At 49.0% G+C, this 26,811-nt stretch overlaps 2 protein-coding genes across 3 annotated transcripts; one reads left to right on the forward strand and one right to left on the reverse strand.

The window, feature by feature from the left end:
* Positions 1 to 417: 417 nt before the first annotated feature.
* On the reverse strand, positions 418 to 15,384 carry SLC2A10 (solute carrier family 2 member 10). 2 transcript variants are annotated; one of them, XM_070420806.1, is made up of 5 exons: positions 15,316 to 15,384; positions 8,736 to 10,019; positions 8,061 to 8,183; positions 5,599 to 5,734; positions 418 to 5,060 (listed from the first exon to the last, which is right to left on the reverse strand). In XM_070420806.1, exons 1-5 carry the CDS (start codon positions 15,317 to 15,319, stop codon positions 4,982 to 4,984), a joined length of 1,626 nt encoding a protein of 541 aa, XP_070276907.1. In that variant the 5' UTR covers positions 15,320 to 15,384; the 3' UTR covers positions 418 to 4,981. The 2 variants fall into 2 exon arrangements, with proteins under 2 accessions (XP_070276907.1, XP_070276906.1); XM_070420805.1 differs by lacking the exon at positions 15,316 to 15,384 and having other exon boundaries at positions 8,736 to 10,259.
* Positions 15,385 to 19,484: 4,100 nt separating this feature from the next.
* Positions 19,485 to 26,578, forward strand: TP53RK (TP53 regulating kinase). Its single transcript, XM_070420807.1, has 2 exons — positions 19,485 to 19,793; positions 23,209 to 26,578. The coding sequence occupies exons 1-2, from the start codon at positions 19,496 to 19,498 to the stop codon at positions 23,685 to 23,687; spliced, it is 777 nt and encodes a 258-aa protein (XP_070276908.1). The 5' UTR covers positions 19,485 to 19,495; the 3' UTR covers positions 23,688 to 26,578.
* Positions 26,579 to 26,811: the final 233 nt, after the last annotated feature.

The following is a 26,811-nucleotide window of genomic DNA, read 5'->3' on the forward strand; positions in this document are numbered from 1 at the left end:
ACTGGCAGATTCAGTCTTTGCCAGGAAAACGAATGTTGACTTGGTAAGCACATAATTCCATTTTCTACACAGAGTGAGGAAAAGCCAGACACTGGGAGAAATCTCTGCTACCATGCTCAGCATTGGCAAGGGCAACATGTACATGAAGTAAGCTTCCTGTGAAATGCTTGATAATATAAAAGGGTAAATGCCTCCATGTTTTACATACAGTAAGATCTCAATGACGTGAAAATATCTATCTGTCCAAATATCTATCTTTTTTTTCTAACCAGCTTGATTTATATTCATAGACAAGAACGACATCATGAGGCCGCAAAGTACACTCTGTGGAGAGTGGGGAGGGAGCACATAGTTACTGAATAATAAGCAAATGTACCACAGCCTCACTCTGATCTTTATGGTTTGTAGTAATTTTTATTGAGGTTCTTTTAAAATTGTATTACAAATTTTATATTAATCACTGAAATTTCTGACAATCCAGAAAAACATAACCAACCAAATTGAAATTCCTTTTTATTCCACTACTTATAGATAAACATTGTTAATATCTTGTTGAATAGCCATTCAGAGTAGAAAACTCACGTACGTCCAAGATTGGTGTTGGCTGTGGCAGTGAGGCAACATGGCCATTTGGTGCTAGGCTTCGCTTTGGCTTTTGGAAAGTCAAAGGGACAGCTGCCCACCCACGTGTCACCAGCGGTTCTATAATCAGTGAGGTGTCTACCCGTCCCATGAATGAAATACACAAGGCACGTCATTCACCTTCTGCAGGAACTTGGAGGTTTAGAACAATCTCATGATTGCTTTACATATTTAACTTGTATCGACCAGCTTTAAAGTAAATGTAAATTTATTATTGCAAGAATGACATGCTGCAGAGAGAGCTTTTGGGATCACACCTCTGGAACCAGCGACCCAGCTTGTCAAATCGGGAGAGTTGGGATGGCATCAGACTCCAGATCTGGAAGAATTTAGCAACTCTGCAGTGCCAAATGCAGTGGGAACACACAACCACACACACAACCACACACACACACAGAGAGAGAGAGAGAGAGAGAGAGAGAGAACTATTGACTTTATGTGCAATAACAAGCATTAAAGATTCTCAAATGTTGTCACAGAAAATAAAGAATGCAAACAAACAGTGAGAGACTATGTTAGGCAGATAACTTAGGAGGACCTAAATATGAGTCAACAAATGCTTCAAGACAATTTTAATACAAGGTAGAGCTCAGTAGATGAGATAATAATCCCGAAATGTGTCTGATATTTTGTGTGCTGCCATTCATCTCATTACATAAAACAATTTTAAAAAACACTAAATTTGATTTAGTTATTTAATTTCATTTAGAATATGAAGCTTTCAACAGAACAATCTACTTGGGAACTTTTCGGATCTTGCGAGGATCAATTAAAAGCAGAATGTCAGCTTTTCCACTTCAAATTTCATGAGGAGGAAAAACTCCAAGCCCATGTACCAACCCACCCATGAGAATTCTTTTCTACCCTGGACAGGACCCAGCATGTGGGGGTCTGGAAACACTTTCAGAGTGTGGCTCTGAACATTTTTTTTGCCTCATGTCAAAATTCCACCCTCCTCCTATGCCACAAATGAAAAAATATTTGCGCTGGAAGCAAAATGAACAAATATGGAAACTGAGTCTGGCCCTGGGTCAGAGTGGGGGCAGCCCTTGGGTGGGGGGAGCCCTGCCTAGTTCTGGGGGGAAGTTCTGGAGGATACCCACTCTCTGTGGGTGCACTGCCCTTTACAGCTCGGAAAGTGGTTTCTCCATCTGATATCTCCATTAATTGTCCTCAAACCTTTGAGGTAGGGTTGGTAAGTGCCCCATTTTATAGATGATGAAACGGAGGCACTTCCACAGACCTCACTACTCCCTGCTGCCTAACACAACAGGCTCACTCTGACGTTTCCCGCGTGGTCTATGAGTTTATACCTTGGCCAAAAGAGAGGAGAATCCACCCTACGACTAGAAATGCATTTCTCCTAGGCCAGTGGTTGGCAAACTGCGGCTCGCGAGCCACATGCGGCTCTTTGGCCCCTTGAGTGTGGCTCTTCCACAAAATACCGACTTCTGCGCATGGGCCACGAAGTTTCAATCGCACTGTACATGCACGCCCGCACGTGGTATTTTGTGGAAGAGCCACAATCAAGGGGCCAAAGAGCTGCATGGGGCTCTCGAGCCGCAGTTTGCCGACCACTGTCCTAGGCTGACAGGAAAGGAGAAGTGAGATAGGTTTGGGAGTCTCTGGAGAGAGAATTTGATCTGGAGGGGCGCCAAGGACAGATTTTAGCAGTGATGTGCCAGTAAGTGTTTAACAACTGCTCTCCAGGGGAAAGAGTGTGTGTGTGTGCGTGTGTGTGTGTGTATGCATGCACACGTGTAAATTCTGCTGGGATGAAAGATGTGTTTGTTGCGCAAAATTTACAAATAATATAAACACTTTCTTGAAAATACTCTTTGTTGTAAATTTCATATTGCCAATTAATTCTCATGGAATGGTTTTTATTTTTTGTCAAACTCTTGTAGGCACAAACAACTATGACTGCAATGGAGCCATGGCTGGACAAAGTTAGACGACAAATGATCACCTGATGACAATCCGGCTCAGCAGGACGCTCACAAGTGGCGTTCCAACACGAATGCTGGTTGGGATTTCTGTTGACTTTGATGAGTCAGAGGAAAGTAAAACAATGCAGAGGTTCCTGAGAACTCCTTCATCAACTTGCTTGCTAAGCTGAATAAACAGCTCACCTCACAAAACAATATTTCCTCCATGTTTTGTGCCACTCACAATGTACTGTCCATAGACACAGTGGACATAGTGTTTTATTTGCACATTCTATCCGTCACGGTCTTAAGGCTGGAAAATCAACAAAACAATAAATCAAGCCCTGATCTGTAATGTTCCCCCATCTCTGTGGTGCCAGCACACTCCCCATGGCCAGTTTTCACTGAGGTGGGATCAGAAAGAAATGCCCGGTCTCCCCCGTGTCCCTCAAAAGATACAATAGATGTAACCTCCAGAGCACAGATAGTAGTAAAATGTGGTAAAATAAGAAAGTGTGAGTTTTTAGTGTTTATTTCCTTTGTTTTTAATACAATTTATTTAATTACGAGTTTCAGTAATTTAATTTCTCTTAATGGCTGTGTTTAACTGTGTTTCAAGCTTTCAAAAATCCTGAAAATTTAACAGTCTGCTCTCAGAGCCAGTAGGAGCCAGTTCCAGCACCCCACTGGCTAGAAGGGAAGTACCGTCACCCCCAACTTAGGATGATTCAACTTATGATTTTTTGACTTTATGATGATGTGAAAGCCATATGCATCCGTACTTTGAACTGTGAATTTCTATTTTCCTGGACTAGAGATACGCGGTACAATACTCTCTTGTGATGCTGGCCAGCGGCAGCGAGCCTCCGCTCCCAGGCCGCCACTCCATCACGAGGGTACACAACCGATCCCCGACAGTGTTTTGTTAGATGGTTGTGCCCAACTGTAGGCTAATTCGTGCAGGTGTCCTGAGCATGTTTAAGGCAGGCCATGCTAAGCTACGATGTTTAGTAGGTGAGGTATATACTAATGCATTTTTGGCTTCACAATGGGTTTATTGGGCTGTAACCCCATCACAAGTCGAGGAGCATCTATATGTAGAAAGGAGAGAAGAAAAGTTGAGGGATCAGTCCATGGGGACTGTGCCAGCATCCCCAGGTGAGTGGCATGATGACAAAATCTCGCCTGACACCAGCACCCTGGACCTCCTTTAGCTCTTCATTATCAGCATCCGGGAACTCTGGCCAGTCCCTTCCTTCAGGGACCACTGGCTGAACTACCTGTTCAATCTCTATGTGACTCACCCATTGGGGGACAACCCTTCACAATGTCCCAAAGGGGCGGGCATGGGTACTGAGGTGAACAGACACCCCCGACTCCCTGATTAGCTGAATGGAACCAGATGGAGTTAAATACACCCCGGAGGCATAGTCACCCCCCTACTGCAGAAGCGGAAACTGAGCTTGAGGGAGTTGTTACTCACCCAAAGTCAACAGCTGCCAAGAGGTAGAGGCAACAGTGACAACCAGGTCTATAAGCCTCCAAAGCCATCTCCTTTCTGTATGAAAGGGCAGCCAGCACTGTCCTGAGGATAGCCCGGGACCTCGTTCCCTGCTCTTGGATTTTAGGGCACTTAATTCTGGACTTCTGTTGACCTTTTTCCCTAATGAAACTTATATCCTCCAGAGAGATGACTAGCGACTTGAGAGCAGGGCATACGTTGAATATCTGTTGTATTATTAGAATTCCCATTCATTGGTGTCAGAAGAGATCTGACCAAGAGATAAGAACCACTTGGTCCAGGTCCCTGCCTGTACAAATGGGGGAAACTGAGGCCCATGGTCATATAGCAATGACACCAGTAGACTCGGGACTAGAACTCAAGCCTTTTGCTGACCAGTGTGGGTTGCTGGTGAATGGTACATATTCCAGAGAAGAGAATTAGGGGGGTGAACAAAACTGATATCTAAGAGTCGAAAGAGCAGGCCTTCCCCTCACTGAAAAGTCCCAACCAGATGAAACAAAAGAGCAGAGACTATGGTACCCTCAGCTGGATTGAGGGGTGATACCAGAAGAGGCTTCTTGCCAGAGATTCTCTGAGAAAGCCCAGGGTACAGTGGAAACTCCAGAAGAAGTTCTCATTATAAGTACTGTAGAGATGTGCAGAGCCAGTGGGGAAACTGAGGCAAGAAGGCAGCTCCTCAGAAACCCTCAGAGCCTGAGACTGAACATGAAGACTTTCGGGTTCTCAGACTCTCATCCCTTTCACCCCAGCACAAAAGATCTCCTCTGGAGTGGTGGTCAGTCTCAAAGGACCACCTAGAACTTGTGCTCTGGAGCCCAGGCAACCAGGAAGTTGGATCTCATCGGCAAAAACCATGGGCCCAGCGTTTTCCAAGCAGAGGGGCTCCTCAGGAGGCCGCAGAGACCTTGATTCGGCTGTACCGGACGCCAGACGTGCTCTGCCTATGGCCAAAGCTCGGGGGGAACCTGCCAAGCAGAGAGTGAGCAGAGTCAGGGGGCAGGGCCTGGGAGCCTTCCTGGAGGAGACAGGAGTGGAACATCCCCTGGGACCCCCATCGCCACTCCCAATCCTACCTGTTCCTTCCTACCTCCGGTCTTAATATCCATTTCCATCTTCTGGATTACCCAACTACTCCTCTTGGTCTCCCTGTGTCTCCCCTCACCGCCATGTGCCCCTGAGTCCCCGGCTCCAGCCGGACACTACCCTTCCATTCTAACCTCCTGTCATTCCCCAGTTACAGGATTTAACAACTCCTGTCAGCTGGGCTTAAAGGCAAATGAAACTCTGTTGTAGGAAGACTCCAAACAACTCAAGGAGAACAGCTCCTGTAGGAAGTCAGGACAAAACGCACAGCATCCAGTAAGAGAGGCAAGAAGAAAGGAAAAACACTCTCTTGCAAAGGGAAAGGATGACGGCTCAGGTCTTGACTTGAGCTAGGTGAGAATGCAGGGACGTGCTCGGGCTCATGGGACCCTTCCCCAGGGCCCGCCCTGTCCCCCTTACCGTCTCCTCTGGAATTGTTGGTCTATCTCTGCCAACGACTGGCCTTTTGTTTCAGGGACAAATAAATAGATGAAGCCCAGGCCAAGGACGGCGGTCAGCCCGTACAGCAGGAAGGTCCAGGACAAGCCGATGGTGCCTGGGAACGGGGGTGGGAGTGTGGGCCTGGGCACAGCCAACTGGCTGGCTCCAGGTCACGCACTGAAAGTCAGCTCACCTAAAGAAGATTCTCCAGATGGTCAATTTGCAGAATGACCAACAACTGTCAGAAAAGTACCTTAAAGCAGGTGTAGGACTGATTGTCCCAGAGGCCGGCAGAGGCAGGCCTCAGATCCACACACGCTGCTCAAGGGCATCTTGTCTTTCTGGGGCAGCCCACTCACTCACATCTAAACCACTCACAGGTGGAGTGTGCCCGCAATCAGAAAATGTGAACGGAGGGAGACTACTTTCCACCTGAGCAAAGAAAGAGCTGCAGGAGGCAGTCGTGGCAAAGCTCGGCTCTGAAAAAGAATCCTTAGTGACTCATGGATTGGTTATTCAGTGAACTGAGCATTCAGGGAACTGAGTTTCAGCCTGTTTGGCCCCATTCTGATTGGTCTGGGAGAGAAGACAGAAACCTTAGCATCCTTGCCTCTCCCTCTTCCTAGAAACTCAGGTGGAGGCCAGGGCCTCAGGGCCAGCGACCAGGACCCCTTGGATGACCCTGACTCCTTCGAAGTCAATCAGCCCAAGAGAGAAAAAGGAGGCTGTGAAGGAAGAGACCGGGTTGAGCCAAAAGTGAAAATGATATTTTGGCTGCCATTCTCGCCTCTACCAGCCATGGCCAAACCTCCTCCAAGGCGCCTCCCCTGACCAGCCTGGTCTCCACTTAATCCTCATATCCTCAGGGAGAGAGCTGGGCTGGGAAGCTAGAGGGCTGGGATCTCGCCTGCACACCGCCTGGCTGGACTTAGGGAGGACGTACTTCCCATCTGGGAATGTGGATGATAAAGGTAGGACAAATCCTAATAAACCCCTCCCATTCTTCCATCTACTCTCTCACCCACTCACTCATTCCCCTGAGGGAATGTTTGAAGAGGAGGCAGTCGGGAGAAGTCTGGATTCCCTAAGACTGGGGGTGGGAGATACCCATGTTTCCCCCAGGTCCCCGGGGGTGGCTGTGCCTTTGAGGAAGAAACGCTTGGCTGCAGGAAGCGGGAAAAGCATTGAACCCTAAGAATGTGGGACCCGCAATGAAGGCCCAGGCAACCAAGGGCTACCTTGGGCCAGGAGCATCTCAGAGACCCTTCCTCCATGTTCTGTGCCCATAAAATTCCCACCCACCCCGCCCCCACTTAGACTGGGTTTGAATACTAGGTGAGAAGAGACATGTCACCCAAACTAGATCTGAGAAGACTTTCCTGCTAGCCGGCGGGCATGAGCCAGTACAAGTTGGCTTAGAACAAAAAGAAAAGGCTGCACTCCACACCCTCTGCTCTCAGACAAGTTCTCGCCAGTGTTGGTGTGGACTGTCACCTGTCACAGGGCTCGGAGGATTTTATGGCGTGTCTGAGGGTTCTGGACGCAGACACTTCCATGGAACATGTGCACAAAGATTTATTTGAAGAATAGTTCTGCTGCTAGCAAACAGGAAACATTTAAAAACTCTCCCGCTACAGAGTGGGGACTTTGGGCTACAGAGAAGAGATTGCACTTGGTGGAGAGGGGGGAAAGCAGAGCCCTATACTCAGGTCCCCACCCAGAGCTCGTGCCCCTCCCCCACACTAATCAGAGATGCCCCGTTGACCAGGAAAAGTGGGTGCCTCAGTTCTCCTCTTTCAGCCTCCACTCCTGAGTCACCCATCAAGCCAGCCCACACACTGGTGGTGCCTGGGATGAGGCAGAAGCCTCACAAATCAGATCTCTGCTGTCTTTGTCTCCCAGCCTCGCCTCTCCCTTTTTCTGATACCAATTTTCCTTTGGGGAAGACTCCCCTCCAACTTCCGGTCCATGCCCCCTGGCTCCATGGTGGGTATGTGACCCAGACCTGGAGCCAGGGGGTGGAGACAGCCCTCCAGTCACAGTGATTGGTTCAGGGATGGGCATGTGATCTTGATGAGCCAATGAGAAGCAATGCTAGGTCTTGGGGAGGAGCCACTGGGAAAGAAACGCTCTCTTTCCTTGGGGCTGCCGATTTGAAGTCGCTGGTGGTCACCTTGGCCACCAGGAGCGCCTGCCTGAGGGTGAAGCCCACAGTGTGGGAGGCAGAGTGGAAAGAGATGAAAGATGGCCACAGCTTTGTTGGCGCTTCTGGTGCTTGACGCCAACTGCCCTCCTCTTTTCAATTATTCAAGACAAAAACCATTCCCTTTTGTTCATAAACTGGTTTGCCTTGGATTTTCTATCATTTGTACCCAGACCAATAAGGAGGTTGCTCCTGGATCCAGAGGCACTGGACCGAGGAATGAGGTGAGAGCACTCACCGATGAGGTCGAGGAAGGAGAGGCTGATGAAGAGGTTGGCGGCCCAGTTGAAGCTGCTGCAGAAGGCGAAGGCCCTCCCTCGGATCTCTGCCGGGTAGATCTCGCTGAGGACCAGCCAGGTCACTAGGACAGGAGAGCAGGGAGGGCTCCTAGGCTGTGGCCGGGCTGGGCGGGCACGCAAGGTCCAGCAGGCAGCCTTCCATCAGTGTGATTCAAACCGGGTAGGCTACTGAGACCAGACTCTCCCTGGCTGCTTCCCCCACAGGCTGTAAGATCCCAGAATCCCTTTAGAGTGACCTACACTCTTGTTTTCCCCAGGACCAAGGGTGTGGATGCCTGGGACATGGGACTTTCAGGGCAATCCGGATAGTTGGTCACCCTATTCATTAAATTCCCTTCAAATTCTTTGAGTGAGCTATCCAGGAGCAAATTCAGGTTTTAGGTTAAATGATTTGGGGGCTTTTTAAAGTAAACAATATTACAAACATGCAGGCAGGCGCTTGCCCTCAACAGGAGTGCCTGCACATAAGCGAGGAGCCCTGAAGCTAAAGCCACACTGGCTTCATGGTCAAGCCCCCTTTAGTGTCCCTCCAAGACCCTGAAGGGCACCGTCCCCAAGCTTCCCACTAGGAAGGGTAGAAGGCCCAGAGTCACCTGCAAGCAGCTCCCACCTACCTGGTCCAAATCCAAAGGAGAAGGCGCTCACAAACACCATCATGCAGACCAGTGCGGTCCAGTGCAGCAGGGCACGCTCTGGGGCAGGAGAAGGGGGTGCTGCGGAGGTGGTGCTTAGAACTGGCACAGGAGGGGCTGTAGGACCCCCAGCTCTGGAATGATGCTTGGTTTTCTCAGGAGTTGGCAAGACTGGCTTCTCTTGGTTCTTGCTGGTTGTTGACAGTGGATGTGAAGAGAAGCCCGTTGGCAGGTCAGACTCTCCGGGGAGGTTGAATGGCCTGGTGGCATTGGGCATGGCCAGGCAGCTGGGGCCCGAGTCCATGGGCACAGTGAAGCTGACCAGGCCTATGCCACTGACGGACAGGGCCATAAGGGCACAGCCAGCTAGTAATAGGGCCCTGCGGCCTGCTCGGTCCACTAGCCCCATAGCAGTCAGGGTAGCTGCCACCTTTACCACGCCAAGCCCCACTGAGGCCAACACGGCTGAGGATCCCCCACGGAAGCCAACTGAGTGGAAGATGGTGGAGGCATAGGACAGCACATTGGGCTGCCCTGTTAGCTGCTGGAAAAGCACCAGCCCCAGCCCCACGGTGGTCCGGCCTCGCATGTTATCCCGCTCCCTGAAGAGGTCCAAAAAGGAGTATCTTGGCCTCCCCAGGCCCAGCTCGGTGCCCTCGCCTCCCTGGAGGGGGATGAGATCCCTGTGGGCTGCAGCATCGTCTGTACCCGCAGGAAGAATGAGGAGGCTGAGGGACTGCAGGAGAGCAGGTGCAGCAGCCCAGCCGAACATATGCCTCCATCCCCGGGGGACCGTGGCCAGCGCGTAGTTGAGTGCATAGGAGAGCAGGATGCCTACAGTGATGCCTGCCTCATAGAGGGACACCATCACCCCCCGCTGCCGTGGCCCCACCAGCTCTGACATGTAGATACAGCAGGCCATGGAGGAGAGGGAGATGGCAAAGCCAGCAGCTGAGCGGCCCAGGACCAGCCAGGCCAGGGAGCCAGCCAGGCCCAGGCTCAGGCTGCCTGCCAACAGCACCAAGTTGCTCCCCAGGATGGCTTGTTTCCTGCCATAGCGATCAATGAGGACGCCCCCTACCAGAGAGGCGAGGAGAGCCCCCAGGAGCAGGCTGCCCACCAGGAACTCCTGCTCCAAGCAGCTGAGCCCAAATTCAAGCTGCAGTGGCAGCAGGGCACCCGATATGACTGCCAGTTCATAACCAAAGGTCAAGCCACCCAGCAAAGACACAGAGGCACACAGGGGCAGGAGGGGTGGTGGGCGGCCTGGAAAACAAAAGTGACAGGGGCTGAGTTCAGAATGGTCCTTGCTAGAGCCTCCATCCATTCAACCACTCCTCCATTTGACAGTTGCATCCAGCTCATCCATCCATCCATCCAACCATCCATCCATTTATTCATGCATCATCCATTGATCCAACCACTCATTATCACCATCCACCCACTTCTTCCTTCACCCATCTCTCCCTCCATCCATCCACCCATCCATCTACTACCTCCATTTACCCAGCCATCCATCTACCCATGCATCTATCCACTCCTTCCTTCATCCACCCACCCCTTCTTCAACTACTCTATCCATTCACCTATCTGTCCATTTATTGAACCATGTATCCACTCATCCACTCCTTCTTTCATTCATTCACACATCTATTTATTGATCAATCAACCCATCCCTTCATTATACACTCTTCCATTTATCCATCTACTCTATCCACCACATATTCGTCCATTCATTTATCCATTCACATACCCCTTAATTCACCCAAACATCCATTCATTTATTAATCCATCTATTCACAAATATATCCATTCATCCAGCCGTATGTGTATTCCATCCCTTATGTATCCACCCACCAACCCATCCATTCAACCATTCATTCAAAACTTATTTATCTGGCACCTACAACACCCATCCATTTAACCATTCATTCAAAACTTATTTATCTGGCACCTACAACACACCAAGCTGTATTCTTAGGACTAGAAATAGTAGAAAAAGGCAGATGATGAACAAATAAATCTGTGCTATAACTTCAGGTGGCAATAGGTATCACGTAAAGAAGCAGGGGAAGGGAACTGAGAGTGATGGAGGACTTCTATTTTAAATAGGGTAGTCAGCTAAGGCCTCTCTGTTGAAGGAAAATTTGAACAGAGATCCGAATGAAGTGAGGGTAAAAGTCATACAAAGCCTGGGTGAAAGACATTTTAGACAGCAGGAACAAGAAGAACCAAGGTCCTGAGGCACGACAATTTTTGGTATGTTTGAACAATAACTATTAATATTAATAGCTAGTGCTTATATGGCACTTACTAAGCACCAGACCCTGTTGTAGGAGCTTTACATGTATTCACTCACTTAATTCCTCATTTACAACAACCCTATAACATAATATTATTAGCATCCTCCTCCAAGGCACAGAGAAGTTAAGAAACTCTCTCAAAGTCACACAGCAAGTAAGCGGCAGAGCTGATGTAGCTAGAGAGTGCAGGCTTTTAATCACTGTGCTAATCAGCAAGGAGGCCAGCATGGCTGGAGCCCAGCAAGTGAGTGAGAGAGAGGATGAGGTAGGAGAAGCAGACAGGGGTAGATCATGCATGTGGAGCTGTGTAGGTCATGAGGACAATGATGAATTTCACTGCCAGTGGGTGGAAGCCTTTGAAGGCTTGCACGGGGAGAGGGATGGTCTTTGGTAGCCACCAGCACATGTGGATCTTGAGCACTTAAAAGGTGACTAATGGGATTAAGAAACTGAATTTTCATTTTATTTAATTTTTACTCATTTACATGTAAAAATAGCCACATGTGGCTAATGGCTACCATATCGGCAGTTCAGTTATACAGTTTACTCTGAAATTTTAACCCACATATTTAAACTTAAATGTTTCTGGAAGCATCTAGAGCAGTGATGGCGAACCTTTTGAGCTCGGTGTGTCAGCATTTTGAAAAACCCTAACTTAACTCTGGTGCCGTGTCACATATAGAAATTTTTTGATATTTGCAACCATAGTAAAACAAAGACTTATATTTTTGATATTTATTTTATATATTTAAATGCCATTTAACAAAGAAAAATCAACCAAAAAAAATGAGTTCACGTGTCACCTCTGACACGCATGTCATAGGTTCGCCATCACTGATCTAGAGTAATCCAGCAGTATCTCACGCCATGCTAAGTCCCAACTCTTTCACATAATATCCCAGGCCCTTCATGAGCCAAACCATCCAGACCTGACAACATTCATAATGTTGTAACCAGATTTATTGAGTGTTTTCTCTGGACCAAGTGAGTTATTGCATGTAAAGCACTGCTTTGAGCACTTCAGTACAATAACTCATTTGATTCTCACCACAACTTTAGGTGGTGGGGTTTTGTATTATTTATGAATGAATAAACTGATCATCAGAGAGGTGAAATGACTTGCCTAAGGTCAAAAGCAGTAAGTAGCTGTGCCTAGAATCAAAGCCAGGCCGTCTGGCTCCACAATCCATTCTCTTCACCACTCCATTCGAAAACCTTGGCATAATATGATTTCACTCTGGTCTCTCTTATTTCTGCCTCTCCCCATCTCCGTTAGACAATTTTTGTACAGGTAGAGGAGTTTCATGGGTGGAAAAATCCCCCGCTTTCTGCTAACCCTTCTTCCGATCACTGCCCCCCCCCCCCCCCCGCCTCCCCCAGGGAAATAACTCCTACCCTTCCCTCTCTGGCCTTGTTCTACCTGTTCATGACCATCAGTAAACACCCGGGGGAGATTATGCTGCCCAGGTCCTGCCTCATCGTTACCTCTCTTGGCCCCACCTCCCTCAGTTCTTAGAATTTACTGCCAGAAAGGAAGGTCTTCCAGGCCATGTGAGGCAATCAATGAAAGCACAGAATCTGTTTGCTGTGTCCTAGGTTCCTCTTGAGGTGACAGGGAGCCCGGCCAAAGGGCTCACAGGCAAAGCTGACTGTCTACAGGTTTTGCTGGAAAACGCATCAGAACAGATTCTGGGCACAGTGGCAAGAGAACAAGGAAAAATAAATGTGAAATGAAATGGTCATAATAACCAGTGTTCTTTACTGAGCACCTCCTCTATGCAATCCTAGGTGCCTTCTCTCAGTTCACCTTCCTAACAACGCTAGGTGGCACTGCTACAGTTATCCCCATTTTACAGATGAAGACACTGAGGGTCTGAGGGTTCTCACAGCCGAGAAGCAACAGGATCAGGACTCAAATGCTGACCCATCTGAATCCAAAACCTACATATTTAAGAGCTTTGCCGAACTGACTTCAAGCAAGAAGGGCCAATCAGAGATACATGGGGTGTGAGAGAGAGCAGGGACACGGGGCAGAGGTGGAGAGGAAGGAAAGCTCTCAGGAAAATCCCATGTCATAAAACATGATGCAATGAGACTGTCCCAGAGACAGGAAGGACAGTGTCCAAGGAGTCGGGGCCATTAGTATAATTCCCGTATGTCTTCCTCAACTTTCCAAGCCACATTTTTCACTTCGAACCAACTCTGTGTTCTCCCTTCATTTGTTGATACCATGTCACGAGGTCATTGATGTGTCCTCCTTATTAAGTTGGACAAGACAGGACAGGACAGAGACTTACTGTCTCTGTGTCTCCAGGGCCCTAGCGCTGCCTACCACCCAAGAGGGGCTCAGTGAGGTTTCTGCTGAAAGAACCAATGGCTGGGTTGAGGACCAGGGTGGTATCCCCACGTGGCAGTCCAGGGCTGTGTCAGGGACATTTGAACCTCATCTAATGCTACCAGAGGGCTCCTGTGAAAGCCTAAGTTGGACCGTGTCATTCTGCTCAGAGCCCTCCAAGGCTCCCTCCCTCTTCTCTCCGAAAACAGCCAAAGTCCTTACAGTGACCGTCAAGGCCCTGCAAGATCTGCCTCCTCTCACTCTGCTCCTCTGGCCACACCAGCCTCCCCCTGGCATCCAGCACTTCGCATCCCCTTTCCCTGCTTGTGTTTCTCCCCGGTACTTACCTCCATAGGAAATAACGATATCTTTTACATATTTATTGGTCTCCCCTGCCAGAAGGTCAGCCCCAAAGGAACAGGAATTGCTTGTTTAGCTGTCTCTCTGATGCTGAGGGCAGTTTGTGGCATATAATAGGCCCTCAATAAATACTTGTTGAATAAGTGGATGATTGATTGGATGAATGAATGAACGAACGAACTCTGGAGATATAGGAAATCCAGAGAGAAAGGATCTTGGCTCTTGAGCATCTGGTGAGGTGCAGGGCCTAGAAGTGGCCATGGACAGGAACAGACCAAATCCTGGCTGCCAAATTAGGACCCTGGAGCCAGAGCTGGAGTTGGTCACCATCACCCTGTGCATCAGAGGCTGGCTGGTACAGTGGTTAGGAATGCAGGCTGGAACCAGAGTGTGGGTTCTATCCCAGCTTCTCCTCTTCACTGCTGTATGACCTTGTGCAGCTCGCTTAACCTCTCTGAGCCTCCTCGTCTATAAGTGAGGGTAATAGTAATACCCACCTCATATGCCTACCGACCTGACAGCCAGTGTTACCTATTATGAGTCTCCACAGAACAACCCAGAGAGAGTTTTTAAAACACAGCTCAGGTCATGTCCCACCCGAGTTTAAAATCCTTCTCCAGCTTCTCATGTTATTTGGAATAATAATAATCCAAACTTCTCACTATGGCTACAAAGTTCCACATAATCTAGCCCTTGCCTGCCTCTCTGACCTCCCTTTTACTGCTCTCCCCTTGCCCAGTGTGCTCCAGCCACACTGGCCTGGACAACTCCAGCTCACTCCTCCCTCAGGGCCTTGGCACTTGCTGTTTCTTCCTCCTTGAAGCTCTTCTCTCAGATCAGCGATAGCTCAGCTCCAATGCCTCCTACGCCAGGAGGCCCTCCTTCCTGCTTACCTAAAAACCTGCCCCCCCTCATCACTATCACACCACCTCATTTTATGTGTTCCACTAGCCCCCTACCTGTAAACCTATGTCTGCCACACAGTAGATGAATGGATGGCAGAGTGACCCTTTGAGGCCTCTGAATCCCGAGAAAAATATTAAAACCTTGGTCTCCCATAGCAACAAGGAAATTCCTTACTCCCACACACAGTCCTGCATTCTAATCTCCTCCGTCTCCCCTCTGTTGAATCATCTCCAGAGCAGAGGTTTTGTCTATATTCTCAGGGCAGCATCCTCAGGCCTGACGAACAGAGGTGTTCGGTGAATTAATTAATGAATTTTCTCCTTGTGGAGCCTCTATTTTTTTTTTTTTTTTTTTTTTTTTCAGAACAGAACAATTTCATTTGCCTGGAATTGTAAGGCTTGAGCAGGTCAAGGGAGGCCTGGCCCCGAGTAAGCGCTCAGCGTTAGGTAAGGCGCACTCTCAAGTCACTTTTCCAGGGCAGAAAGGAGCATGAAAGGAAGTGCGCCCAGGTCCCTTCCCAGGCCCCAGCCAGGGCCTGGAGTGCGGGACTCGCCACCGAGTGGGCGGTCCCTGGTAGGGGTGCCAGCCAGGGCGGAGGGCGCGCGCACAGATGCGGTCGCGGGGACTCTGCGGTGGGCAGCTCCTGATCGCGACTTACCCATGGCGAGCGGGACACCCGAGCGTGCTGCGGGCGCGGAGCGGCCAGGCGCGCATCCCTGGGCCGGAGTCCCGGAGTCCCGCCAGGCCCACAAACTTTCTGGCCGGCCCGCCTCCGTCCCTCCCTCTCTGCCTGCCCGCCCCCAGCGCCGCTGCCACGTAGGCCAGCCCTGGCCCCCTGGGTCTGGAGGCGTGACAGAGGGGCGCCTGCGCCTGGCTGGAGGCCACTACTCACAGTTCTCCAGGGAGGGATGCCTCTCACCATCCCCCCAGGGTGCTCCCCACTGTCATCCCTGTTGGGGCCCCCACATGCATTCCCCTCCCCCTCCAGCCCCTGTAGGAAGAAGACTTTGAAATCACTGCAGTCCACACTAGTCTGGCCACCAGCATGTACACACACACACACACACACGCACGCACACACGCACACGCCTCTACACTGATGGGGTCACACACGTACCCACTTCAGCCACTCAGACACTCTCCCATGGACTCATCCTCCAGTCATTGGACACAGGTTTGGACACCTCCCAAGTACCACAGGCACTGTGCTAGGCCTTGGGAGAACGAGACGGACAGATTTGTTGGTTCTTGTGCAATTTGCTTTCCAGTGGGGGAGGAAGAACGGTAAATAACAAGCCAGAGAAATGCCAGCTGGTGATCATGGCTGGGTAGAGAATGAAACTAGGGTAATGGGGCAGGCAGGCACAGGCGGCTGCTTTAGCTCGGGGGTCTGGGAAGGCTGTTCTGAAGAGGGGTTATGTGAGCTGAGACCTCAGGTTCCAGGCAGGGCAGAAACAGCTTGTGGAGTATAAGGAACAACAAAAATGAAGCCAGAGTGTCTGGAGCATGGCACGTGATAGAGAGAGTGGAGGGAGATGGGGCCCAAGAGTGGGGTTGTTAAGGGCCAGATCATTCGAGCCCGGGGTCGGAAATGTGGATTTTATTCCAAGTGACACACACACACACACACACACACACACACACACACACACACAAATAATTGGGGCATTCTAGTAGGTTATAGGGAGAGAGGGTGGAAACAGGGGAGCTTCTGCGGGTGAGAGGTAGAGTTGATTTGGACTAAGGTGATAGGAGTGGGGATGGAAGAAAGTGGGCAGATGGGAGATAGACTTGATAAGGACCTACTGATTGGAAAGGTGCAGCTTAGGGCAGGAAAGAACGTCTACAGTTCTGTTTCGGCTGTGTGACATTTAAGGTGCTCACTCAGCATCCCTGTGTAAATAGGTAGGGTGTTCGATGTAAGAGTTTGGAGTTCTGGAAAGGAGGCAGGCTGGGGATACCCCCACTAATTCTCACTCTCAGGCAAAAACATATATGGTCACAGGCTTTTCTCATCCTATGCTCATACACAGACACATTCGTTGGCATGTGTCACATACCCTCACCCAGCATGGACTGTCTGCCACAGACACATTGGGCATCCAGCAAAGAAGACAGCATTTGACAAGACCTTCTGAGCCAGGGGGCCCTGTACACTTCTGAAAATAGTAATAGTTGGGGCAGTTTGAAAACATGGCTCCAAAATTCTTTGTTTCCTTCCTTGAGATCAAAGTGGGATTGTGACAGCTTCAACCAGTGCACAGAGTAGCACTGTGTGACTTCTGAGGCTGAGTCAGGGGGACACTGGCGCCTGGAGCCCCACACCTCTAGGAAGTCCCACTACCCTGAGGCTGCCATGCTGTGAGGAAGTCCCAGGTGCAGAGAGAGGCCACGTGGGCATGCCTTAGTGGGTGGTCCACGCCTTTGAGTCATCCCAGCACTGGCTCCAGAAGGAGCCGTCCGATGATTCCAGCTCCCAGTGTCAAATCTTTCCGGCTGAGGTCCAGGATCATGGAGAGCAAGCATGTCAAACTCGCAGCCCGCCAGCCACATGCCTCATTTATTTGGCCCATGTTAACCTTTGAGTTTGACATGCTTGATATAGAGCAGAGACAAGCCATCTCTACTGTTCCCAGGCTGGATTTATGACCCACACATTCCATGAGTATAATTAAATGGTTGTTTTAAGGTCCAAAGTTTTGGAGTAAATTGTTATGCAGCAATAGTAACCAGGACAATAGCTTTAACTAAGGGGCAATGATTATATACTTTGATTTCAGCACTTTACATATATTAGCTCACTGTTAACCCTTACAACTACCTAATGAAAATGGAATTATTACAATTACCCCATTTTATGAAAGATGTAACTGAGGCAAAGGGAGGTGAAGTGACTTGATTGCATAATAAACAAACAAATAGGATAAATAGAGCTCAAAGACAATCACTAGTATATAGCTGAGCTGGGAGTCAAGCCCAGTCATGGGGAAAGCAGGTACTTACCCATCATGCTCCGCTACCTTTCTGGCATGGAAAGATCCCCAGGAGGCCTCTTGGCCATTGCCAAGTGACAGCTCCTCCTTCGTCTGTGGGTGTCTGGAATTGTCACCAGGAGACCTGGTACAGTAAGTGCTCCACCCCTATGAGATACCCTATAGAAGTTATACGGTGGAATGGAGCATGGAGTTCTCTGTGATCTCTGTAGCTGGCATTAAGTCATGCAGATGTTTACACACTTGCTGTCATATTCTCTCTCTCCTAGAGCAAGAGAATCCCTCTTTATTTGTTTTCCCAGATGAGAAAGGAAAAGTTCTAATCAAGCATTTTGGTAGCATCTTCACAAATGACTTCCCTTGAGGGTGTGCAGGGCCTAGTGATTCATTTCTAACTAATAGAATACAGCAAAAGTGTTTATGTCATCTCAGAGATTAGGTTATAAATGACAGTAACTTCATCTTGCTCATCCTTTCCTGAGCTCTCATTCTTTTACTCTGATGAAGCCACCTGCTATGTCATGAGAGGCCCACGTGGCAATAGGTGAGGGGGGCCTGTAGGCAATAGGCAACAAGGTATGAAGGCCCATGAAGATATAAACCCCACCACCAATCAAATAGTCATACAAACAAACAAGACCGTCTGTGACAATGCAAAAGAGAAGAGGTTCATGGGGACACCAGAACTTATAAAAGTTGGATTTTTCTCTCTTGTGAGAAATCAGGAGGGCTTCCCTGGGGAAGTGACGTTTGAGCTAAGGATGAAAGGACATGTAGATGGGTCTAGGCAACAAAGGGAGGAAGAGCAGTGGGAAGTTGCAGGTGCAGAGGTTCGGTGGCAAGAGGGAGCCTGGAAAGAATGAAAGACTGAGAGAAGGCAATTGTGTTTGAAGATTGAGGACAAAGGGGAATTTGGTGGGAGTTACGTCTGGAAGGTGGACATTGTGTTCCCATGCAGGACCTTGTGCTTGTGTGTCTTTATCCCAAGCACAGTGGGAGCCATTGGAAGGCTTTAAGTGAGGTTTCCTGCCATAGAAGCCAGAACCAGTCTGACCATAGCAAGCCTGGGATGTAAATATGTTTGCACAGTGGATTTTTCAAAGGCGGGGCTCAGACCGATTTGGTAACCATAGAAACAGAAGGCTTATGTGGACACTAACAATTATGATAATGAAACCACACACTTGGGAAACTGAGCGTTATTAATCGAGTTAGTTCTGGGTGAGCTCTGAGTAGTCTTGCCTGATGAAGGGTGCTGGAAACCACAGTATACCATCACAAAGGGTCTGCTGTTTGAAAAGGTGAGCCGCCCTGTGATGAATGAAATTGTGGAGCTGAGAGTTGGCGGCACAGCAACCCTGGGACCAAAGGGCCTTTCTCCAGTGTTTCAGAGTCCCAGTGATAGGCAAAAAGGAAGATGAACATATGAAGAGTGTATGCCATCCACCAGGCACCCGCACAGGCAACATCTTATTTAATTTTAATAAGCAATTGCCAAAATAAAACTGATTATCTTCGTACTGAAGGTGACAAAGCTGAAACTCAGAGAAATGATGTTGTTTTGCTGCATTACACGTGGTGCCAGGAACCTGTGTTTGCCTTCCAGGCTGTAACGCCCAGCTCCGGAAAAGACCGGAGATTCTGGCAGCAGTTTTCCGGAAAGAGCCGAAGAGCTGGGAGGCGGGGCCACAAGAGTCTTTTCGGGGCTTCCGTAAGAGCCGAAAGGTCGGGAGGCGGGGCGTGAGTGTCGGAATTCGATTGGCCAAAGAGAGCCGAGGACGTTCGGAGCGAGCCGAACGTCTCCGACAGTCTCCGGGCAGAGCCGAGGGGCGCCGAGGCGCAGCAATGGCGGCGGCTGGAGCTGTGGCGGCGGGGAAAAGCGAGGAACCGACGCCGGAGGCCGATACGCTGGCCACGGATGCGCTGGCCGCGGCCCGGGAGCGGTGCAGCCGCTTCTTGAGTGGCCTGGAGCTGATGAAGCAGGGCGCCGAGGCGCGCGTGTTCCGCGGTCGTTTCCAGGGCCGCGCGGCCGTGGTGAAGCACCGCTTCCCCAAGGGCTACCGGCACCCGGCACTGGAGGCGCGGCTCAGCCGGCGGCGGACGGTGCAGGAGGCCCGGGCGCTGCTCCGCTGCCGCCGTGCAGGTGAGACAGCACGGCTCGGGGCCGAAGTGGTGCGGGTGCTGGTGCAGGTGAAGGACTCCCTTTCGCCCGCTGCGGTCTGCGTGGCATTGAGTGCGTCCTCTGTCCCTGCCTCTTCATTCATTAATGCTTAGGCAGCCGCTGGGCCTTGCAGGTGCGAGCATTGGTCCGGGAGCCTGGTCAGTACCAGGCTCTGCCACGGTGGCTCCTATAGAGCGCGTTATTTAACCATGCTCAGTCTTGGTTGCCCCTTTTGTGCCCTTTTAGTATTTGATCATTATCTATGCACTAGTGGCCTGGTGCACGAAATTCGGGGGGGGGGGGGGGGCTCAGCCCAGCCTGCACCCTTTTTAATCGGGGACCCCTTGGCGATCTGGGACTGCTGGCTCCTAATCGCTCACCTGCCTGCCTGCCTGCCTGATTGCCCCTAACCTCTCTGCCTGCCTGGTCGCCCCCAACTGCCCTCCCCTGCTGGCCTGCTCGCCCCTAACTGCCTCTGCTTCGGCCCCCACCATCATAGCTTTGTCTGGAAGGAAGTTGGAAGTCAGGAAGATGGCCAGTCGACCCGGTCTAATTAGCATAATACCCTTTTATTAGTATAGATTATGTAGTACAGGATTGCTTAAATGATGGGGAAAGCCTTTTCCAGCAGGAGAAGATGCTCTTGGCAGACAAATATACATAATCCCTATATCTGGACTGATAGCCAGCCATATGCACTATGCTGCCAAACCAGTCATTAAAATATTGAACCCCTTTCTTACACCTTATACCAAGTAGCTGTTGCCCTTAAAACCCCTCCTCAACCCCCACTTTAGGCTCTGCCTTTGCAGTTCACACAGATTAGGTTCTGATTGGTTGGTTTCTATGCCATCAGCATCAAAAGCTCCGCCTCCTAGGCAGCCATTGGCTCCTCGCAGTTCACCCAGATTTGGTTCTGATTGGTTGGTTTCTATGCCAGTCAGCGTCAAAAGCTCTGCCTCCTAGGCAGCCATTGGCTCCTTGCAGTTCACTCAGACTTGGTTCTGATTGGTCAGTTATGCCAGTCAGTGTCAAAAGCTCCGCCTCCTAGGCAGCCATCTTGTGAGAGCGTGAGGGTTAATTTGCATATTACCTCTTTATTATATAGGATTACTTTTAAGAAGCAGATGCAAGTATGAGTACTTGCGCTGGAGTCAGACTCTCTGGGTTTAAATACCGACACCGCTGTAGCCTTTGAACAGGTTTTGTAACCTCTCAGCCTGTTTCCTCACCCATAAAGAGAAATCCCAGTTGCAGTATTAATCTCATAGGGCTTTTGGGACCATTCAATGAGGTATGTATGCCATGTATTACATTTGAATGTATGACTGGCATGTAGTGATAATGAAGTTAGATTTCATTAAATCACTTTTTTTTCCCCATTAAAACACCATTGTGCACCATCACCGTAAACTTGTACTCAGGTGAGAATCTGCGTCTCGGAGAGGGGAAGCAACTTGCCCAAAGTTACTCAGTTAGTGACCCAGCCAAGCGCTCAGCTCGTATTCCTCTGCCTCAGAAAAACGCGCTTTTCACTTTCATACTTCCTGCCTTTCTTCCTGACATTGGTATTTTTTTAGGCACCTGTTCATCTGGACATTGTCAGATGCTGGGAGATCTGGAGGAAATGCAGTAGTGAACAAGCAGGCGGATCTCTGACCTGCTTGGGTTTAACCGTTTGAGTCCTAGGGGGTATTGAAAAAACACTGTCGAAGAATCCCAAACAGCGCAACCGCGCTTTCTCTAAATGAGTACGAAAAGACCCAAACAGCGTGATAGCGCTTGTTTTATTTTATGTCGAGAAATACCAAGCAGCGCGATCGTGCTGCTTGGGACTCAAACGAATATTAATTAAAAGGAGCTGTGTGATGTACTTGCGTCAGTAAATCTGAGCGCGCGACTTCGACAATCGGTAACGCACTGTCAGCTGTTCGAAATGTGCTGGGTTTTCTTTTTTTTTTTTTTTTTTTTAATATATTTTATTGATTTTTTACAGAGAGGAAGGGAGAGAGATAGAGAGTCAGAAACATTGATGAGAGAGAAACATCGATCAGCTGCCTCCTGCACATCTCCCACTGGGGATGTGCCCGCAACCCAGGTACATGCCCTTGACCGGAATCGAACCTGGGACCTTTCAGTCCGCAGGCCGACGCTCTATCCACTGAGCCAAACCGGTTTCGGCGACAATGTTCGAAATGTGCTGGGTTTTCTTGACATAAAATCTCAGCAGCACAATCGCGCTGCTTGGGACTCAAACGGTTAAGGAAGTTATTTGTGTGTTTATATTTTCTTTTGCATCCTCTCTAGGATATAAGGTTCATTAAGCAGGGATCGTGGCTGCCCTATTTCCTGCTGTATCTCTCCTACTCCCCCCAAAATGTTCCCAGTATCCTGAGCATGATTGACATTTAGTAAAGATGCATTACATCTTTGCAAGTCTTGTTCTCATGTTATAGAAGCAGTAAGAGAGGTGGAGAGAAGTTTATGTGACTTTAAGGTTATACAAGTGGCAACCAAGCGTAAATGAATCAGGAGACCTTGTTAAAGTTGAACATGACAAAGTTTTATTCAAGGGTCTTAGAATTTGCAAATTGGAAACATTACAGGGTAACACCCAGAGCATTCCGAAGAAAAAAGTTGGGAGTTCTTATAATAAAAAGTACATTCTTGAGAAGACTCAGCCCTGTATTCCTAGCCTCCGGATTGGTCTGAGATGCGAATCCTCTAGATTAGTGATGGTCTGCACAATGAATATCAGTTCTTCAGGGAGTTATAGTATTTATATATCCTCCAGTTCAAAAGTTCAAGTTCTCCGGCTAGTTAAAATGAAGTAAAATCTTTTCCTTGGGCTTCCTCCCATTTGTCTGAACCAATTTGGTCAGCCTGACCATACAGACTCCCTTTTAAGTCAGTTCAGCTGTACTGGTTTCATCTTGTTTTCTTCACCCCTTGCTCACAACTAACAAGGAAGGGAGCTGGGAGTTGAATTCGTCCTTCTGACTTTGAAGATGAATCTGGAAGCCAGTACACTGCTTGGCCTCCTGTTTGGGTCCTTGTCAGGTAGATAGTGCTTTTCCTGGGCTACACTTACCCTTCTGGCTTTGTTTGTTTGTTTTTTAGGAAATAAGTATGAATGAAGTCCAGTTGTAACGGGTGGAAAGTTGGAGGGAGCTTTGGCACTAAACTTAGCCATGAGGTCGTTTAGGGAGCAGTTATAAAGAGCATGAGCAGGGGAAACTTTCAGATGAGTTCCAGTGTACCATTCTGCAGTGTTTTTAAGTCTTTTTTCTGAAATAAGCAGATAGGAAATGTAAAAAACTGCATCAATCTTTGAAAGTTAAGCTTACCATTAAAAAAAAAAAGAGTCTAATTCACACGGGTTATGTCTTGATTGCAGGGATATCTGCCCCAGTTGTCTTCTTTGTGGATTATGCTTCCAACTGCTTATTCATGGAAGAAATTGAGGGCTCTGTGACTGTTCGAGATTATATTCAATCCACTATGGAGACTGGAAAAACTCCCGAAAGTCTCCTTGGCTTAGCCAAGACTGTGGGGCAGGTTTTGGCTCGCATGCACGACGAGGACCTCATTCATGGTGATCTCACCACCTCGAACATGCTCCTGAAGCCCCCCCTGGAGCAGCTGAACATTGTGCTCATCGACTTTGGGCTGAGTTTCATTTCAGCACTTCCGGAGGATAAGGGGGTTGACCTCTACGTGCTGGAGAAAGCCTTCCTCAGCACCCATCCCAACACCGAGAGTGTGTTTGATGCCTTTCTGAAGAGCTACTCCGCCTCCTCCAAAAAGGCCAAGCCGGTGCTCAAAAAATTAGATGAAGTGCGCCTGAGAGGAAGAAAGAGGTCCATGGTCGGGTAGAAGGATGCGTGTGACAACCACGGACAGTTAAGCTGTTTACCTCACAGTAAATTTGAAGTGCTGAGACTGTGGATTACACCTAAAAAAAGTATTGGGATATTTTTAAGTGCTGTCTGCGTTCATGCTTGTTAAGTGTCATTATCACCTGCACTGAACTGTTCTCAGGAGCTTACCATGTACATAAGCCATGTTCTAGACCAGGGGTGGGCAACATCTGGGCTGTGGGCCATGTAAGACCTGCAAAATCATTTGATCTGGCCCTGCCCATGTTTGACCAAATATAGCGGGCTAATTTTTAAGTTGATACTTTTGTATGACCTGCAAATGATGTTATAAACCTTCAAATGGCCCATGGCAGAAAAAAGGTTCCCCACCCCTGTTCTAGACAGAACTGAGTACAAAATGAACCTAGGACAGGCTTCCTCCTCAGGAACATGGGCATGGCAATAAAAAACATTGAACCACATGATGAGAAGAGTGTCCTCTGTCCATTCCTGGGGAGACGAGAACAAAGTCTCGGTGACAGTGCATCTATACCGGCCTTTTAAACCAGTGTTGTTTGTTGTGTTCATGACATTCCTCTTGAAATCAGTGTAGTGGGATACAAGCAGCATTTTAAAAATAAAGTAGAATCAGACACTAGGAAATACCATTACATGTGCATTACATGGAGTATTGTCAATATTGTTTTATAAGACTTGTTTATATATGTGTATATAGGTGAGTATGTACTGGGTTTTGATGTAAAATATATTTTTGAGGCTTATGGTGAAAAATACTGCTTAACTCCAATTTCCCTTTAAAAAGCTTTTATACAACATTGTTTTTATATTTGTTGCTCTGTGACTTTATGGTTATCTTCTAGTTAAGACAATGATTGATATAAAGTCCTTTTAGTTTATATAGGTAAAAAAGGGAATCACTTTGTCTCACAGACAGTAAGTAGATAGAGTAAAAATGGTGACGTGGCTTGGCTATGACTGAAGTGTGATGAAGCCTGGTTTACAGGAAGGTAGAAGAAACCGGAAATAAGATGCAAAGTGCCACTAATAGCTCACGCTTACCCTTGCCCAGCCTCAGTTTCCTGCCCCAGCGGAGGTGTGTGTGGAAGGTATAGTAAAATACTTTTGTCAGCTCCAACTAGCAAGTGAATGTTTTGTGTGCCTGGCACTGCAGTAGGTACTGGGTACAACAATGAACAAGATGGACACGACACCTGCTCTCCTGGAGGGAACGTTCCCGTGGGCCCGAGACCTGTCTGTTTCCATCACCACAGCTAGCACTTCCATGTGGCAGATGCCCAGGAATGAAAGAAAGCAGGCCTTCCTGGGCAGTGGTGACGCGTAGAACTAATCATCACCTGGTTACTACATGTTAGGCATTGTGCCAGGATCTAAAACAACTACGTTAGGTATCGTCCCCATTTTATAGATGGAGAAATGGGTTTAAATGGGGGGGAACTTATCCAAGGGGTCACAGCTAGGGGTACTTCATCTGCCTCCAAAGCCCATGTTCTTTCCACTGATCCTTTAAGAAATGAAATGCTGGCTATGACAGGTCTTAATCTGATAACTAGAGGCCTGGTAGATGAATTCATGCACCAGTGGGGTCTCTCGACCTGGCCTGTGGGATCGGGCCGAAACTGGCTCTCTGACATCCCCCGGGAGGGATCCCGGATTGCAAGAGGGCACCGGCCAGACCGAGGGACCCCAACAATGCACCATTGGGGCCGGGGAGGGATGCAGGAGGTTGGCTAGCTGGGGAGGGACCACGGTAGGGCTCCAGGGTATGTCCGGCCTATCTTGTTCAGTCCCAATTGGCCAGACCCCAGCAGCAAGCTAACCTACTGGTCAGAGGATCTGCCCCTGGTGGTCAGTATATGTCATAGTGACTGGTCAACCGGTCAACTGCCCCCTGGTGGTCAGTGCATATCATAGCGAGCAGTTGAGCGGCCTTAGCATACTACACTTTGATTGCTTGAATGGACGACCGGACACTTAGCATATTAGGCTTTTATTATATAGGAGGATGTGTATTGGCAGTATATAACATTTTTAAACATCTCCAAAGGCTGGCTTTTTTTTTTTTAGTGAGTATGCAATAAGACAGAGGGCATGCCCTAACTGGTTTGGCTCAGTGAATGGAGCATCAGCTTGTGGACTGTAAAGTCTAGGGTTCGATTCCGGTTGAGGGCATGTATCTTGTTTGCAGGCTCCATTCCCAGTGGGGGGCATGCAGGAGGCAGCTGATAGATGTTTCTCTCTCATTGATGTTTCTAACTATCTCCTTTCCTCTCTGTAAAAATCAATAAAATATATATATTTTTTTAAAAGGACAGAGGGCTCATCCCCCAGGGTCCTCAAATGTACTATAAGGTTGATTAAGGCCAGTGTCTTCCTGGTGGGAAGAATGAGTGAATTCCCACCTGAACGTGTGCAGACAGTAAGTCATACCCAGCACTCACTGTGTGCCCGGTTCTGGAGATAGGGAGCACAGAGGCTGTCCTCGCTCTCCTGGAAGCATAAACGAAGTGCCCATGGCAGTTTCAGACAGCGACACATGCTGTAAGGGTGCTGCAATCCTGAGTGACCTCAAGGGCAGGAGGGAAGTGGTCAGGGAAAGCCTCTGATGAAGTGACATGGGAGCTAAGATGTGCAGGCAAACCTGAAGACCGGGAGTGTGTTCCAGGCAGAAGGGCCTTCATGTACAAAATAGCAAGGCCAGTGGGGCTGGTTTGCAGCAAGCCCAGAGGAGAAACAGGAAATGAGGCCAGAGAGGTGGTTAGGGGCCTGTAGCAAGGTTGGGTTTTATTCTAAACTAGAGGCCTGGTGCATGAATTCGAGCACCAGTGGGGTCCCTTGGCCTGGCCTGCGGGATTGGGCTGAAACCAGCTCTCCAACATCCCCCGAGGGGTCCCGGATTGCGAGAGGGTGCAGGCCAGGCTGAGGGACCCCACCGGTGCAAGATCAGGGCCGGGGAGAGATGTGGGAGGTTGGCCAGCTGGGGAGGGACCACGGGAGGGCTCCAGGGCGTGCCCGGCCCATCTCAGTCCCCATCAGCCAGACCCCAGGAGCAAGCTAACCTACTGGTCGGAGTGTCTACCCCCTGGTGGTCAGTGCATGTC

The sequence above is a fragment of the Myotis yumanensis genome, unplaced genomic scaffold (assembly GCF_028538775.1).
Source record: "Myotis yumanensis isolate MYYU_CA2020_CCGP unplaced genomic scaffold, mMyoYum1.0.hap1 SCAF_7, whole genome shotgun sequence".
Classification (NCBI taxonomy): domain Eukaryota; kingdom Metazoa; phylum Chordata; class Mammalia; order Chiroptera; family Vespertilionidae; genus Myotis; species Myotis yumanensis.

Bases quoted from the DNA above. Each gene is read 5' to 3' on its own strand.
- SLC2A10 (XM_070420805.1), bottom strand. From the start codon at position 10,080: ATGGATGGAGGCTCTAGCAAGGACCATTCTGAACTCAGCCCCTGTCAC. The intron at 5,735-8,060 runs GTGAGTGCTCTC...CCCCGTTCCCAG, and splicing joins CTCCTTCCTCGACCTCATCG to GCACCATCGGCTTGTCCTGG. The intron at 5,061-5,598 runs GTAAGGGGGACA...TCTGCTTGGCAG, and splicing joins CAACAATTCCAGAGGAGACG to GTTCCCCCCGAGCTTTGGCC.
- TP53RK (XM_070420807.1), top strand. From the start codon at position 19,496: ATGGCGGCGGCTGGAGCTGTGGCGGCGGGGAAAAGCGAGGAACCGACG. The intron at 19,794-23,208 runs GTGAGACAGCAC...TCTTGATTGCAG, and splicing joins GCTCCGCTGCCGCCGTGCAG to GGATATCTGCCCCAGTTGTC.